This window comes from Mercenaria mercenaria, chromosome 3, assembly GCF_021730395.1.
Source record: "Mercenaria mercenaria strain notata chromosome 3, MADL_Memer_1, whole genome shotgun sequence".
Classification (NCBI taxonomy): Eukaryota; Metazoa; Mollusca; class Bivalvia; order Venerida; family Veneridae; genus Mercenaria; species Mercenaria mercenaria.
This window is the reverse complement of record NC_069363.1, coordinates 72,143,619-72,160,620: the sequence shown is the minus strand read 5'-3', so window position 1 is coordinate 72,160,620 and position 17,002 is coordinate 72,143,619. Positions and strand designations below refer to the sequence as shown.

Genomic DNA, 17,002 nt, shown 5'->3' with positions numbered 1-17,002 from the left:
AATCCAACTAAAACTTGCATTGCCCTATGGTAGTTAACATTCCCACTATGCTGCTGGCAATCCATTAATTAAGTTGGGCAGCTTAAAGTCCAAGTATTTCTCATTTAATTGATCAGAAATCAATTAGTCTGCTGGCAAATGGACTGACTGTTTTCTTCCAGCGGGTCCTTAAAATTCTAAATATCAAAAGTCAATTCTAGACTATATCAGTTATAAATATTTATTTTCCAAAATATCTAACAATTATATCATATTGATCATTAAATTTTGATCATCTGGTCTAGTGAGAATGTCAGCAGGAACAAGCTTGTTGCCAATTACAAATTAGATCTCATCTTTCCCATTAATTTCTCTAATTTCATTGCTAGAGCCATGTCACCCTTGATTTTCAACTTCCCCATCATAAACGCACTAGTTGGTTTCAACTTCCCACCAAACATTTTACAAAAGTCGCCACTGTCCAAGATCATTGTGCAGCCAGGATCTGAAGGTGGCTCCCCTTGACCTACTGACCCAGATCCATTCTTTAGGTCTAAAAACCAAACACCCTCTTCAGCACCTAAAAAGATTTAAAATGTTCACAATAACCCGTTGATATAACACAAAAGATTATAACATAAACATGTAAAGTAGTTGTTAGCCTAAGTACCATTGCTCTCCAGTCCCTCATAAACATGCTTAATGCTCAAACTTTACTTAAATTCCTGGTTTCATGCAGATCAGATAGAATATGTGTCTTCTAAAGTGTTAACAATAAACTTTGATTCAACCTAACGACCTAGTTTTTAACCTCAGATAATTCTAATTTCTATTAATTCAAGCAACTTGATTGGTTTAGCTGAAATATTCACACATGGATGAACCCCTTTTATCACACATATTTCAGCCTAACATCAATAATGAAACTGATATAGCAGTGATATTTGGAAATCAGCAATAACATTCTTATTTCTGATAAAATATATGTATAGTGTGAACACTCAATTGTAGGTGTTTATGATATGGCAGAGTGATCGCTTTAAAAAGCAAATCAGGGGCAGTAACTCTAGTCAAAATTGAGTACATTTTCACAACTTTTGCAGGTATACAGCTATGACTGAATACAAACAACCACAACAAATGTCATCTCAATGTGAATAACTATTAAAGAGAAATGACCTTGGATGGACAAAAACTATACTTTTAATTATCCAAGAGCAAACACTATACTTTTATTGTAAAACTTTTGACTGCAGTTACTAAAAGCCATTTCTCATTTAATGCAAACATTTACATAAGATATTAACTAAACATATTACACTATGACAAAATTATTAGTAACTAGATGTGTGTCCATAGGGCACTGGTCCCCCACCTTCCTGTCACTGTACAAGGTTTTATGACTCTAAGAAATTTTTTTTTAAAGATATATCCATCATAAACTTTTGAACACTTTACATGTATTTTTAACTAAGTCAAGGACAATAACTCTGGTCTGGTTGAGTGAAATCACAAACAGACAACCAGGTGACAAACTTCATATGCTATATAACTAGAGCTGCTTTTGAGAAAAGCACATGTCTCCCATAACTGCCTAATCATCTAGATTGGCATTTCTTCTCCATTATGTATCTGAGTCAACCATGCAACAAGACCTGTATCACTAGCATCAGTATTTTAGGTAATCCAAGGGCCATAATTCCGAAGTGCCTGGGCCGATTTGGACTTATTGGATATTGAACTTGGCCGAGGACTTATTTGTGACGATTTGTGACGGACGGACGGACGGACGGACACACACAGCGGAGTAAATCAATATGTCTCCAACACCACTATAATAATCCTATAATGTTTCATGACTCTAGGTCAAATACTTTTTCAGAAACAGCTGAACCTTCAATGCAGCCACCTGCATTAAGCAGCCACTTTCCTCTTGTAGTCAGTCAGCTTACTTTCAAAACTGACTTTCTATTTTAATTTAAAATTGTCTTAAGCAGTCATCTGCCTAAAGCAGCCAGGTTTATGTCATTCCCTTGGCTAGCTGCTTAATACAGGTTTGACTTTACGTTTGACACAAACTTTCAGACCCTTAATGCATATTTTTCAGTAAGTCAAGGGCCATTACTCTGGTATAGCTGAGCAAAATCCCACTCAAAGCCACAAACTGACTTATTTCTAATAGGTTTTTGATGTACATAAGACACAATCATTTATGCCTTTTTACACATATGTTTGACTATGTCTAAGGTCATAACTCTGGTCTGGCTGAGTGAAATCCTAATGAATTAAGTTTCATTTGGTTGTGATGAGTAATAATCAAGAAATGAGCTTGCTGAGAATAAATAACCTTGAGCCTGCTGATTCAGCCTTTGGGACCAGTGCAGACCAAGATCAGTCTGCACGTCCCTTTCAATAATAAGTAGGGATGAGAACGAATACTGAAATCAATATTCGAATATTCAATTTGCCATAATCGAAAATATTCGAATATTTGGCTTGTTTAATGGTAGCTTTAAATACTTATTAAGTGATTGGCATATACACAATATATTCCGTTGTTAAAAATGTGAATCATTGTAGTACACATGGACTGTTGGATAAAATGGCAAGGGCTGTTTTTTTTCAGTTAAGATACGGGAAAAAAAAAACACTGATAATTTCATTTACAAAGTACATGCATAAATCAACATGTCAACTTATCACAATCATAAACGTACGATGGTAACTACGTATTTTATCAAAAAATATACAAACAACTTTTAAAATTTGTTACATAAAACAGGCGCCAATTAAAATGAACAAAAGATAAAAAGCAAGGCATCACATATATGCCTGCTGCAAACTGTTAATCCGTAACAATGACCCCTGCCAATCATGCATTGCAATTTCTTGTTAATTGGTCAATTTTTGACACGCATCACATTTACGCCTGTTGCAAACTGTTAATCCGTAACGGTGGCCTCTGCCGATTATGCATTACAATTTTCTTGTTAACTGGACAATTTTCGACATGCCATAAACAAACACAACAGAACAAACGATTTTATTCTGCATAATTAGCATACTTAGATTGCTCAAAATTAAAGATACCTATTTTGACAAAAAACAAACAATACACTAATTTACAAATATTTGAATTTGATTTACACATTCGAATATTCGGCCGATTTTCCATTATTTGTCCCCATCCTTGATAATAAGTGGTACTGACCAAATTGAATGACAGACCAGTCCATCTTAGAAATATAGCAGGCTAAAGGTTAACAAGGTTGATGCTTGGGGTACAGCAACAACTCTTGTGATGTTTATCATGGTGAGCTAACAGTCCATAATTTAAATTAAATTTAACTAAGAGTTATCTAACTCGGTAATTTTGGTAGTTTCAATCTGATACATATAGTTCTTACTGTGATACAGCTTTAATGTTAATTGCACAAAAACAATTTTTTAAGTCCATTTTATTCAAGTAACAGTTGTCTAACTTGGGTATTTCAATAAGTTTGATGACTAGGAAGCCTTGTGTGAAATTTCGCAATGGTCACTGAGATATGAACTTGCAGGAAAAACTTTAACCCGAGGTGGGATGACACTTGAGTGAGTAGAATAGCTCCCATCAAAACTAGTCAAAAACAGGGCATCATTTTTATATAGCCAATCGGACATTGAGTTTTAATAACTTTCTGTTATCTCCAAGCATGTTTACAAAATCATTGTAGTTAAAACGAAACATCAGTTTTTATTTTGTCGACAGTGTTGATCAGATTCTGAGAAAAGTGTTGAGTTAATTTTTAACAAATCAAGTAATTATAAGATAAATCCCTCTCACTTTCAGCATATCATACTATTAAAACAACTGCCTTTGCAAAGCACATAAATTAGCTTATACTGCTGCTCTAATAAACATAATAGTTGGCCCCAGTCAAAGGAAAATAAAACACTGATCAGCATGCCCAAACATTCTAGTGACATGTGCTATATATAGACTGATTTCCATGGTGATAATCAGGTCTTGGAGGTAACAATTTCATGCTGGTAGGTGATCATGTATTGTGTTTTCCAGCCTAGTTCTTTTACTCAAATTTTTTTTTTCTCTTCTTTTTCTGACAAGATATTTCACATTTTTTGTTTTATGAATTGGTCTGATAAATTAAAATTTAACAAGAGGGTCATGATGACCCTGGATCGCTCACCTGAGTAATATGAGCTACATGTTTCAAATGTCAAACTGATGATAAAATATTAAGAAAGCCAGTAGGTCAAATTCATGGTCAATGAAATTCAGTTTTACGATTTGTGTGCAAAACTGTGTATGTCATCAAAATTTCAAGGCTGTATCTTAGAAAACAAGAAAGTAGGTCAGTAGGTCAAGGTCACAGTCAAGTGACATCATATTACTTGGGGTCATCAGGTAATTATAATTAAACAGTCTTGGAAATAGGATGAGATGAAGTATTTTTTCCTATATAACTCACATAATAACTAAGTGACCCCAGGGCGGGGCCTCTTTTAACCCCAGGGGCATAATTTGAACAATTTTGGTAGATGACTTCTAGACAATTCATCATACCAAATATCAAAAGCCTAGGTCGTAGTAGGGCCTAGTCTATGTAAAACTTGGGACCCCCGGGGCGGGGCCATATTTGACCCTAGGGGGATAATTTGAACAATCTTGGTAGAGGACCACTAGATAATGCTACATACCAAATATCAAAGCCCTAGGACATGTGGTTTTGTACAAGAAGGTTTTCAAAGTTTTCCCTATATAAGTCTATATAAACCACGTGACCCCCGGGGCGGGGCCATATTTGACCCTAGGGGGATAATTTGAAAAATCTTGGTAGAAGACCACTAGATGATGCTACATACCAAATATCAAAGCCCTAGGCTGTGTGGTTTTGTACAAGAAGATTTTCAAAATTTTCCCTATATAAGTCTATATAAACCATCTGACCCCCGGGGCGGGGCCATATTTGACCCGAGGGGGATAATTTGAATAATTCTGGTAGAAGACCACTAGATGATGCTACAAACCAGGTATCAAAGCCCTAGGCCCTGTGGTTTTGGACAAGAAGATTTTTAAAGTTTTTCCTTTCGGTTGCCATGGCAACCAGAGTTCTGCATGGAATTAAATTCTTTGAACAATTTTGAAAGGGGGCCACCCAAGGATCATTCCTGTGAAGTTTGGTGTAATTCTGCCAAGTGGTTTTCAAGAAGATTTTTTTAGGAAATGTTCACCGACGGACAACGCACAACGGACGCCGGACATTGAGCGGTCACAAAAGCTCACCATGAGCCTTTGGCTCAGGTGAGCTAAAAACAAGAGGACCATGATGGTCCTGAATCGCTCACCTCTTCCCACATGACCAGTTTTGAGTATGACGTCGTTTTTTTCTATTATTTGACATAGTGACCTAGTTTTTGAGCTCATGTGACCCAGTTTTGAACTTGACCTAGATATTATCAAGATAAAAATTCTGACCAATTTTCATGAAGCTCCATTGAAAAATATGGTCTCTAGAGAGGTCACAAAGTTTTTCTATTATTTGACCTATTGACCTAGTTTTCGAAGGTACGTGACCCTGTTTTGAACTTTACCTAGATATCATCAAGGTGAACATTTTCACTAATTTTCATGAAGATCTCATGAAAAATATGGCCTCTAGAGAGGTCACAAGGTTTTTCTATTTTTAGACCTACTGACCTAGTTTTTGATGGCACATGACCCTGTTTTGAAACTGACCTAGATATCATCAAGGTGAACATTCAGACCAATTTTCATGAAGATCCATTGTAAGATATGGCCTCTAGAGAGGTCAAAAGATTTTAATAATTTTAGACCTACTGACCTAGTTCTTGACCGTAGTTGACCCAGTTTCAAACTTGACCTAGATATCATCAAGATGAACACTCAGACCAACTTTCATACAGATCCCATGAAAAGTATGACCTCTAGAGAGGTCACAAGGTTTTTTTATTATTTGACCTACTGACCTAGTTTTTTAAGGCACGTGACCTAGTTTCAAACTTGATCTAGATATCATCAAGGTGAACATTCTGACCAATTTTCATGAAGATCCACTCAAGGGTATGGCCTCTAGAGAGGTCACAAGGTTTTTCTATTTCAAGACCTACTGACCTAGTTTTTGATCGCAGCTGACCCAGTTTCAAACTTGACCTATATATCATCAAGATAAACATTCAGATCAATTTTCATACAGATCCCATGAAAAATATGGCCTCTAGAGAGGTCACAACGTTTTTTCATTATTTGACCTACTGACCTACTTTAAGATGGCACGTGACCCACTTTCAAACTTGACCTAGATATCATCAATATGAACATTCAGACCAATTTTTGTGGAGATCCATTCACAAGTACGGCCTCTAGAGAGGTCACAAGGTTTTTCTATTTTTAGACCTACTGACCTAGTTTTTGACCACACATGACCCTGTTTTGTACTTGACCTAGATATCATTAAGATGAACATTCAGACCAACTTTCATACAGATCCCATGAAAAATATGGCCTTTAGAGAGGTCACAAGGTTTTCCTATTATTTTACTTACTGACCTAGTTTTGATGTCATGTGACCCATTTTCGAACTTGACCTAGATATCATCAAGATGAACATTCAGACCAACTTTCATACATATCCCATGAAAAATATGGCCTTTAGAGAGGTCACAAGGTTTTTCTATTATTTGACCTACTGCCCTGGTTTTTGATGGCACGTGACCCAGTTTCAAACTTGACCTAGAAATCATCAAGGTGAACGTTCTGACCAATTTTCATGAAGATCTTGTGAAATATATGGCCTCTAGAGAGGTCACAAGGTTTTTCTATTTTTAAACCTACTGACCTAGTTTTTGAAGGCACGCGACCCAGTTTCGAACTTGACCTAGATATCATCAAGATGAACATTCTGACCAACTTTCATAAAGATCCCACAAAAAATGTGACCTCTAGAGTGGTCACAGGCCAGGGCTCTCGTTTGCCGATTTTTGGGGCCGAAATTCGGCCCCATTCCCCCCTCGAAATAGTATGTTTTTTTCCCCCCAAGTACAGAAAAATTCCTCCTCGAAAAAAAAGAATCAAGAAAAAATCGATACCCGATAGTCTTAGGAGCCCGGGTCCGGGAGATTTTCAAAAGATGCTCAAAGGACCCGGCATGATAATTGCCTGTGCGTCACTCGGGACCCGGAGACATTTTCCTTTGATAATCAGTCATTTCCTAAAGTAAAACTATGTCCACGATAAACACGTGTATTCAAAATAAACACTTGCGGTCATGCCCTCCTGCCTTTGATCTTCTGCTAAATTCCCACCCTTTATCCTGTGGACATGCCACGCTGATTTTTCTTTATCAGCAAGTTACGTCACGGCGAGTGCACATAGGTAATGAGAATCAATGAAGTGTTAACATTAATTGATAAAGCGTTACCCGTATTGAGCCTGCATACTGTCAAAAAAGGCGCCAATTATTAAATTATCGTAATTAAGCGACCAGCTGAATACCGAGCACGTGAAAAGTGTCCTGCAAGATTTCTTCATGCAAACTTTAAATTAGATCATTGTTTAATGATTGTACCTTAACTTCAACGAGAAAATCCACAAATGTAAATGAATTTGGAAAGTAAAAATAAGTTTAGAATGTCCATTCACGATTCTAATTACACCCGATGACATACGCAGTTTTTCCAAAATTCACTAAAAAAACTTTCAATGCAATTTTTAATGAAAAGTAGCATCATTATTTGAGGAACTATCTCTGGTTTACCTTAGTGGACCAAGTAACTGGCAAAAAACAACATTTCAGACGACATTCCAAAAGTGTACCAGTATCCGGATATTACGTTTTTGGATACATTTTTACAGAGTGTTTTAGCACTTTTCTGCTAGATCTAACAAACAAAAATATTGAAGAAAAACCTGAAAATGAATTTTGATAAAAATTTATTTACAATATGGGATTATATGACCTGAAACAGAAATTGTTATTATGCTGTAACATGTTCTTGGTTGTAGTAGCTATTAATTACCTAGTATTACTTTATAAGAAAATATAGTCAATTGTATCGATGTGTTGGGGCAGGACTCTTGTATTTTGAAAAAGGACCCTTCAAAATTTGGACCCAAGGGTCCCGGGACTCTCGGGTTTTCAGGTCTAGTGGAACCCCTGGTTTTACTGATCCGTATATTACGCTTGTTTTTCATTTCCCCGGATGCGTGTATGCAAAGTTACTACCCTTTGAAAAAAAATGTTGCATAATGCACATCATACAGTAAAAAGATCACGGATGTACCTGGGGCGAAATGCGCAAAAATAGATTTGCTTTTTAAGCAGCATGCTCTCAAAAAACAAACTACTGTCACGGACACCGCTGTTTCATCAGGGCCAGACATGCACAATAAGGTAGATACGATGAAGGGAAGCCCTGCTCCAGCTGCTGCTGAGACAATGTCCGTGGATACTGCTAGTGCTTCCGTTAATGACGACATGTGAACCTCGATTGGATGTCACCTAACTGATTTAATAAAAGAAAATAAAACTTGCCTGTTTTCAATAGATTATGTTCTGTACAATATTTCTTATATATTCACATTAGTTTGATATCTGTAATACTCAACTGACCTTAATTTAAGGGGTTATGATCAGATGTCATATCTCCAGAATGAATTACCCCCTCCTTTGAAAACAACGCGAAATTCCCCCCTCCAAGGGCCCCTGCCCCAATCCCCCAAAATGTAGAGAGGGCCCTGCAGGCAAAAGTTTACGGATGCATGGACGGACGGACGGACGACGGACGCTGCATGATCACAAAAGCTCACCTTGTCACTATGTGACAGGTGAGCTAACAAGAAATTGACAATTACCTAAGCGCTGCTAGTCTTTTACAAAGCTTGATGGAAATCAAACCAGTAGGTTCTGTGGTGTTACGAAGTAGTCTGAACAAATTTTTAAGACAGAGAGAGAGGTAGACAGACAAGACAAATACAATTAATCTCCCCACATACTGAGAGATAAAATCATCATATTAAACCATATTGCTTTAGAAACTCCATATTTCATAATATTGCTATCATGTTAAATTACCTTTTAAATCAAATTTGAAGACACCTCCTACACTCTTCACCAAATCATCAGTCATCATATCTTCCAACTGCTTGAACACCTGAAATGTTTCCCCACCCTGTGCTTCCTTGCTGGATTCTCCAAAAGCTGGTTTTCCTCCTTGTTCTACTATCTTCTGTCGTAGATATTCTGGATCTTCCTCCAGAAAGAAATCTGGCAACAATGGTTTACCTGAAACATGGGCAATTTTAAACTAGAGCTATCACTAACAGGTGTTTAATACCCTCAGATGCCACCCTGATACTGAACAAGAGCTCGTCAAACACGAAATGCCCCCCTTGATGCATTCAGTAATTGCACAAGGAATAGAAATTATTTGCTCACTGTAATCAAAAGTTCTACAGTTCTGGTTCAATGTGACCTTGACCTTTGACCTAATGACCTCAAAGTCAACAGGGGTCATCTGCTGGTCATGATCAACCTCCCTATTAAGTTTTCGTGATCCTAGGCCCAAGCGTTCTCAAGGTATCATCCAGAAAGAGTTTAACTGTTCTGGTTCAATGTGACCTTGACCTTTTGACCTACTGAACTCAAAATCTATAGGGGTCATCTTCTGGTCATGACCAACCTCCCTATCAAGTTTCATGATCTTAAGCCAAAGCAAGTTCTCAAGTAATTGTCTGAAAACGGTTTAAATGTTCCGAGTCACTATAACCTTGACCTCTGACCTACTGACCTCAAAATCAATAGGGGTCATCTGCTGGTCATGATGAACCTCTCTATCATCTTTCATGACCCTTGGCCCAAGCGTTCTGAAGTAATTGTCTAGAAACGGTTTAAATGTTCCCAGTCACTATAACCTTGACCTTTGACCTACTGACCTCAAAATCAATAGGGGTCATCTGCTGGTCATGATGAACCTCTCTATCATCTTTCATGACCCTTGGCCCAAGTGTCTGAAGTAATTGTCTAGAAACGGTTTAAATGTTCCGAGTCACTATAACCTTGACCTTTGACCTACTGACCTCAAAATCAATAGGGGTCATCTGCTGGTCATGATGAACCTCTCTATCATCTTTCATGACCCTTGGCCCAAGCGTTCTGAAGTAATTGTCTAGAAACGGTTTAAATGTTCCGAGTCACTATAACCTTGACCTTTGACCTACTGACCTCAAAATCAACAGAGGTTATCTGCTGGTCATAATTAACCTCTCTATCATCTTTCATGACCCTTGGCCCAAGCATTCTCAAGTTATTGTCCAGAAACCATTTAACTGTTCCTGGCCAATGTGACCTTGAACTTTGACCTAATGACCTCAAAATCAATAGGGATCATCTGCTGGTCATGACCAATCTCCCTATCAATTTTCCTGATCCTAGGCCCAAGCGTTCTTGAGTTACTGCCTGGAAACCGTTTTACTGTTCAGGTTCACTGTGACCTTGACCTTTGACCTACTGATCTCAAAATCAATAGGGGCCATCTGCTGGTGATGACCAACCTCCGTATCAACTTTCATGATCCTAGGCCCAAGCGTTCTTGAGTTATCATCCGGAAATCGTTTAACTGTTCAGGGTCACTGTGACCTTGACCTTTGAAATACAGATCACAAAATCAATAGGGGCCATCTGCTAGTGATGACCAACCTTCCTATCAACTTTCATGATCCTAGGCCCAAGCGTTCTTGAGATATCATCCGGAAACGGATTGGTCTACATACCGACCGACAGACCGACAGACATCTGCAAAACAATATACCCCTCCTTCTTCGAAGGCGGGCATAAAAATTCAAATGCTTTGACCATTACCTTTGACCTTCAAGTGTGACCTTGACCTCATACCTAGTGACCTGGGATGTACACTCTGCAAGTCATCTTGATGAGGTAAATAACTGATTCTAAATTTATGAAAATCTGTCCAGTGGTTTATTAGATCTCTTAAGTGTTACTCTGACCTTAAACGTAGTGGCCATGGTCATGTGCTTAGCACTTTGTCTTGATTAGGTTAACAATTGATGCTAGATTTATGATAATCTTTCAAGTGGTTAAGAAAATACGGAGCAGACATGAAGTTAAGCTATTTAACCTTTGACCTCCCAAATGTGACCTTGACCTTTGATCTAGCCGTCTGAGTCCTACACTATGCATGTCATCTTGATGTGGTAAATAATTGATGCTAGCTTTATGAAAATCTTCCGAGTGGTTTAGACGGTACAGAGCGAACATGAAATTAAGTTATCAGACCTTTGACCTTCGACATAGTTATCCAAGTTGTGTACTGTATACATCATCTTGATGAGGCTAAGAAACTAATGCTAGTTTTCCAAAAGTCTTCCCAGTGCTAAGAAGATATGAAGTACACACAAAGTTAAGCTATTTCACCTTTGATCTCCAAGTGCAACCTTGACCTTAGAAAAAGTTACTGGGGTTGTGCATGCAGCATATTGACTTAGTGAGGTGAGCAACTGATGTTAGCTTTATGAAAATTTTCCAAGCAATTTAGAAAACATGGAGTGGGCACGCAATTCAGATATCTGCCCTACAAGTGTGACCTTAACCATGAACCTAGCGACCTGGGTTATGTATGCAGCACCTTGCCTAATAGTGCTCTCAGCATATTGTATTGATGAGACTAACAATTGAATGATGCTCATTCTATGAAAATCTTCCAATGGGTTAAGGAGATATTGAGCAGAAGCAAAGTTATGCTATTTGACTTTTAAACTGCAAGAGTGACCTTGACCTTGGTCCTAGTGACCAGGGTTGTATGTTCTGTATGCCGCCTTTGTAAGGCAAACAATTGATGCTATTTTTATGAAAATCTTCCATGCAGTCAAGGAGATATGCAGCAGACATGATTGACGGATGGAGGAATCAACTGACGGATGGACGAGTATGACTCCAATATCATGCAGTTAAACAAGTCTGTGTGTAGCACTTGTGTCGATCAAAAGTAGATACAAATGAAATGAGATAAACTGCTAACACTAAATGATTACAAAAACATTCCCCTCCGCTTTCAAAGGTGCATCAGAAACAAGAGCTGTTGATGGACAGCAATGCTCAACCATTCCAAAGCCTTGTCACTAAAACAATCAAATGAATACCTACAATAAATAAGAGTGTGCTCAACCATTTGAAACTCTTCCATACAACACTAGCTAAAATACAAAAGCTTTACCTACATTTGAAAAATGGACATTCTTTTGTAAACTGTAAGTTACAGATAAAGAACCTGGCTTAAAATGGATGCAAAACGTTTACGAGTCGGAAAGCATTTAGCAGGGCCCAAGAAGGGGCATAATCTTGTCAAAATGTAAGCCAGAGTTATGAAACCTACCATATGAGGTCACCCATGATGCCAAAGACTTGTGATGAGTTTCAAAGCATTCAGTCAATTAGTTTCTAGGAAACCTGCTTACAGGCAACACTCACAAAATTTTTGTGTTAAAAGGGACATTTAAAAAATACAAAAGGGCCATGATGGCCTTTTATAGCTCACCTGTTAAGCTGCTTGCTTGAACAGTTAAAAGTTTCTACTACATATATACAGGCAGGTGCTGTGTATATGCGTGTTGCAGTGGGGGGGGGGGGGGGGTAGCGTAATCTTCGTAAATGGTCACCCAAGAAAATTTTTGAGTAAAATCATTTTAAAATTGGACCTGCTGTTTCTTACAAGAATATTTTATAAGTTTCCAGTATATACATGTACATAAAGGGATAAAATGGCCACATGCCCTGGCATGCCCCGAACAATCTTGGAAGAGGGTCACACAAGGACCATTTATGTGAAATTATTTTCAAAATCTGGCCAGCAGTTTCATACAAGAAGATTTTTAAAGTTTCCTCTATATACATATAGGGAAACGTGACCACGCCCTCTGGAGGCATGTTTTTTGAAGAATCAAATAATTTGAACAATCTTGGTAGAAGGTCAGAAAAGGACCATTTGTGTAAAACTATTTCAAAATCGGGCCAGCAGTTTCATACAAGATTTTTAAAGTTTCCACTATATACATACAGGGAAAACTAACTACATGTATTTCTGGCAGTCATGTTTTTTGAGGAATCAAAATAATCTGAACACTCTTGGTAGAGGGTCTCAAAAGGACCATCTGTGTAAAACTATTACAAAGTCAGGCCAGCAATTTCATAAAAGAAGAATTTTAAAGTTTCCACTATATACATACAGTCGAGACTGCCTTAACAACCCCCTGAATTTAGTGACTCCCTGTCATATGCGACCCTATTTTATGCTCCGGACGCAATTTACTATTAAAAGAGTCTGAATTAAGCAACCCTCTGCCTTACGCAACAAGTGACTGTGAAATCAGGCTCCTGAATAGATATTTAGACTTTTTTCAGCGACTCTGAGATGCTCCCTCACATGATTTTACATGATAGAGTTACCGTTCTTTATCTCGCGTGAAGTTGTTTGAGATGAGAACTTATTTGTTTACAAAAAATAGCCGATGAAGAACATGAAAAAGAACTGTTTTGACATTAGAACAGCGTGTTAAGGCACTTGAATTGCTCGATTAGGGAAAACCAGCGTATAAAGTCGCTAAAGAATTCGGAGTCAGTGCATAAATTAACTTTATTCCTGGTGAAACAAAAATATGGCGGTAGTTAACAGGAAACGACGAAGTAAACACAGATTAAAGATGCATTCAATAATCGAATAAATGTCAATGAACAATTAGTACACAAAAATATAAATATCATAAACCTCAGTGTGTAAAATAGTTCAAATGGAACATTTATATTTTAATGCTCCCCTTTATTTTCTTGCAAGATCATGAGCTTAAATTTGTTTTATCAACATCATACGAATGATGCAAATTATTTGAAATTTATATTTTATCAATATGCAATTAAAGAAATAGTATATAATCATTTTCCACTCCTACCTTAAAAGAGGCCAATATATAAGTATCCGATATTCATGTACTTTAATTGGAAAAATATATAAAACCAGCGTCCTCCTGTCAAGTGAGACTGTATAGGGAAAAGTGACCACGTCCCCTGGCGGCCAAGTTTTTTTTAGGAATTGGAATAATTTAAACAATAAACAATCTTGGTAGATGGTCACACAAGGACAATTTATGTGAATTTATTTAAAAATCGGACCAGCAGTTTATAAGATTGTTAAAGTTTCCACTATATATGCCCTTTTCTCGTTATTCCGAGCCCCTTAACCGGTATTTCAATGCTGGTCAGTAACAGTTTTAAGTTTCAAAAGAGTTTCTGCTATAGTTTGATACTCCAACATCTAAACTTAAAAAATCCCCATGAAGAAAAGTTCTAAGGATTGTTGTAAATGAATAATCCAGGCTTTCACATGATGACCCTAACCCTCTGAAACAGCCAGATTCTTTCTCGTTGAACCGAGACTTGCGATCATTTGTGGTAGCTTTAAAAAAAATAAGGCCTTTTTTGAAAAAGTTCTTTTTTAAAATTAAGAACAGATATATTATTGTGTTTGCGGACAAAAAAGTTTTAAAATAAGTGGTTTCTGTTTTCTGTAAGAAGGTTATATATTACCCCATTGATTTTAGATAAGCAAATTTTGTGCCAAAATTTTCTGTTATGTATATTTCTATTTTAATGCAAGTAATACTATTTTCTTTTTATTTTTGTTTAACTGTCATTTGATTTGCCACAACATACAGAAAATTTAGAAACAGGAAATAGCCGCAAGTGCAAATTTTCCAAAGGCTCGGATCAATGAGAAGGCTCGGAATTACGAGAAAGAGGCATACATATAGGGAAAAACAACCACACCTCGTGGCCTGGGGGCCATGTTTTCTGACAAAATGTAATAATTTGAACAATTTTGGCAGAGGGTTACACAATGACCATTTGTGAGAAATTATTTAAAAATCAAGTCAGCAGTTTCATACAAGAAATTTTTTAAGGTTTCCACTACATATATTTAGGGGAAAGCGACCAAGCCCCCTGGCGGCCAAGTTTTTTGGCGAATCAGAATAATTTGAACAAACTTGGTAGAGGATCACAAAGTTATGGCCTAATATCTTATTTGACCTTTGACCCCTAAGTGTTACCTTGACCTTTAAGATAGGGGACATTGGTTTATCCATGACACTGTCACTGAAGCTAACATTTATGCCAAATAAGAATCAGATTGCTCAAAAAATTAGTTTAAGTATGGAGCAGAAAATGTCAATTTTTGCAATTTTGACCAATTCAAGGGCCATTACTCTGGAGGAACTGGTCTAACAAGCTGGTTATCGACCATGACCTAGATTTTAAAGAGATACACATTCTTTATAAGTTATGTTCACTTCTAATACAAAATACTCTAGTTATTGAGCGGACATTGTCAATTTTGGCATTTTTGACCAATTCAAGGGCCATAACTCTCCTGATACTGGTCCAAACTTGCTGGTTATCAAACATGGCCTAGACTTTATTGAAATACACACTTTATGTAAGTTTGGTTCAGTTATGCTACAAAATACTATAGTAATTGACCGGACACCAATTTTTTCTGCCCGCCACACCGCCCATAAAGGGTGAAAACATAATACGTCCTATTTTTTAAAACATGCGTAAAAAAATGGCAACTAAAGTGTTAACAAGGTTTTTCTTGAATCTGACCTAGTGACTAAGTTTTTGTTCTCAGATAACATGTGAAATTACCTGGACTCCATGCATACTGGTCCATGTCCTTGACACCAGCCTTTATAAGAACTTCATCATCAATGGCAAAGTTGCCTGTATAATTGACATCTTGTGTCAGTATCACATAGGCAGCATCAGCCATGATTTCTGGCTTGCGGCACTGGTCTGCTACTTCTGAACCTCCTCCTAACATCTCCATAGCAGCTGTGTATATAGCTAAAATCATCAAAATAAAATATTCCTTACTTACTTAAACATATCAAAGGTGCAAAGTCTTCTGATGTTCATTTACGTGCAGTTGAAACTCTGTATCTTGAACTTTCTTACGTACAAATCTGGATTATTTCCAAAAATTGTTGTATAATACACATTTTTTTAAACTATGCCAAACTACAAATATGTCCACAGGACACGGATGCCCATGCCATGTGGTGTTAGGATACTGTAGTGTGCGGCCTGTAATAGCACTTTGACAACAGAACAAATACACTCAAGCTGTGGAATGGAAAAACTCCATGGAAAATTCTACAAGATTCTTCTTTTGTGTATTTATTTTATCAATCACAATAAAAATTTTACAAATTATTCACAAATTTTTCCAACAAACCAACAAGATCCCAACATTTCTGGATGAGTAATTTCAACAAAAGGGCCATGATGACCCTAGATCGCTCACTTAAGTGAACAGTTTTGGCTGAGGGTTACACACAGAAAATATATGTGAATTTATTGTGAAATTGTTTTCTGACAATAAGATTTTTTTTACAGTATCCACTATATGCAAATAGGACATACTGTATACAAATAAGAAAATGTGACTAACATCTTTAGTGGCCATTTTTTGACAAACTGGAATTATTTAAACAAGAGGGTCATGATGACCCTGAATTGCTCACCTGAGTAATATAAGCCACATGTTTAAAATGGCACACTGATGCTAAAAAATTAGAAAGTAGGTCATATTCATGGTCACTGAAAGTCAGTTTTAAGATCGGTGTGCAAAACTGTACATGTCATACATATTTCAAGGCTGTAACTTAAAAAACAAGAAAGTAGGTCGGTAGGTCAAGGTCACATTCAAGTGACCCCTAATTGCTTGTGGTCATCAGGTAATTATAACTAACAGTCTAGGAAATATGATCTGATAATTCTTTAAGTATTTACTCCTATATAACTCATATAACAAGTGACCCCAAGGGCAGGGCCTCTTTTCACCCCAGCGGCATAATTTGAACAATCTTGTTAGAAATCCACTAGGCAATGCTAAATATCAAATATCAAAGGCCTAGGCCTTGAACTTTCAGACA

General features: G+C 37.2%; 1 protein-coding gene across 1 annotated transcript in view; it reads right to left on the bottom strand.

The window, feature by feature from the left end:
- Nucleotides 1–206: 206 nt before the first annotated feature.
- The window catches only part of LOC123524429 (hydroxysteroid dehydrogenase-like protein 2), a 41,805-nt gene continuing 25,009 nt past the window's right edge, over nt 207–17,002 (bottom strand). Inside the window, exons 6-8 of the mRNA XM_045302632.2 lie at nt 15,714–15,911; nt 9,075–9,284; nt 207–559 (exon numbers count right to left, since the gene is read on the bottom strand). Coding sequence (XP_045158567.1) covers nt 318–559; nt 9,075–9,284; nt 15,714–15,911 — 650 coding nt within the window. The 3' untranslated portion in view covers nt 207–317. The remainder of the gene's footprint in view (nt 560–9,074; nt 9,285–15,713; nt 15,912–17,002) is intronic.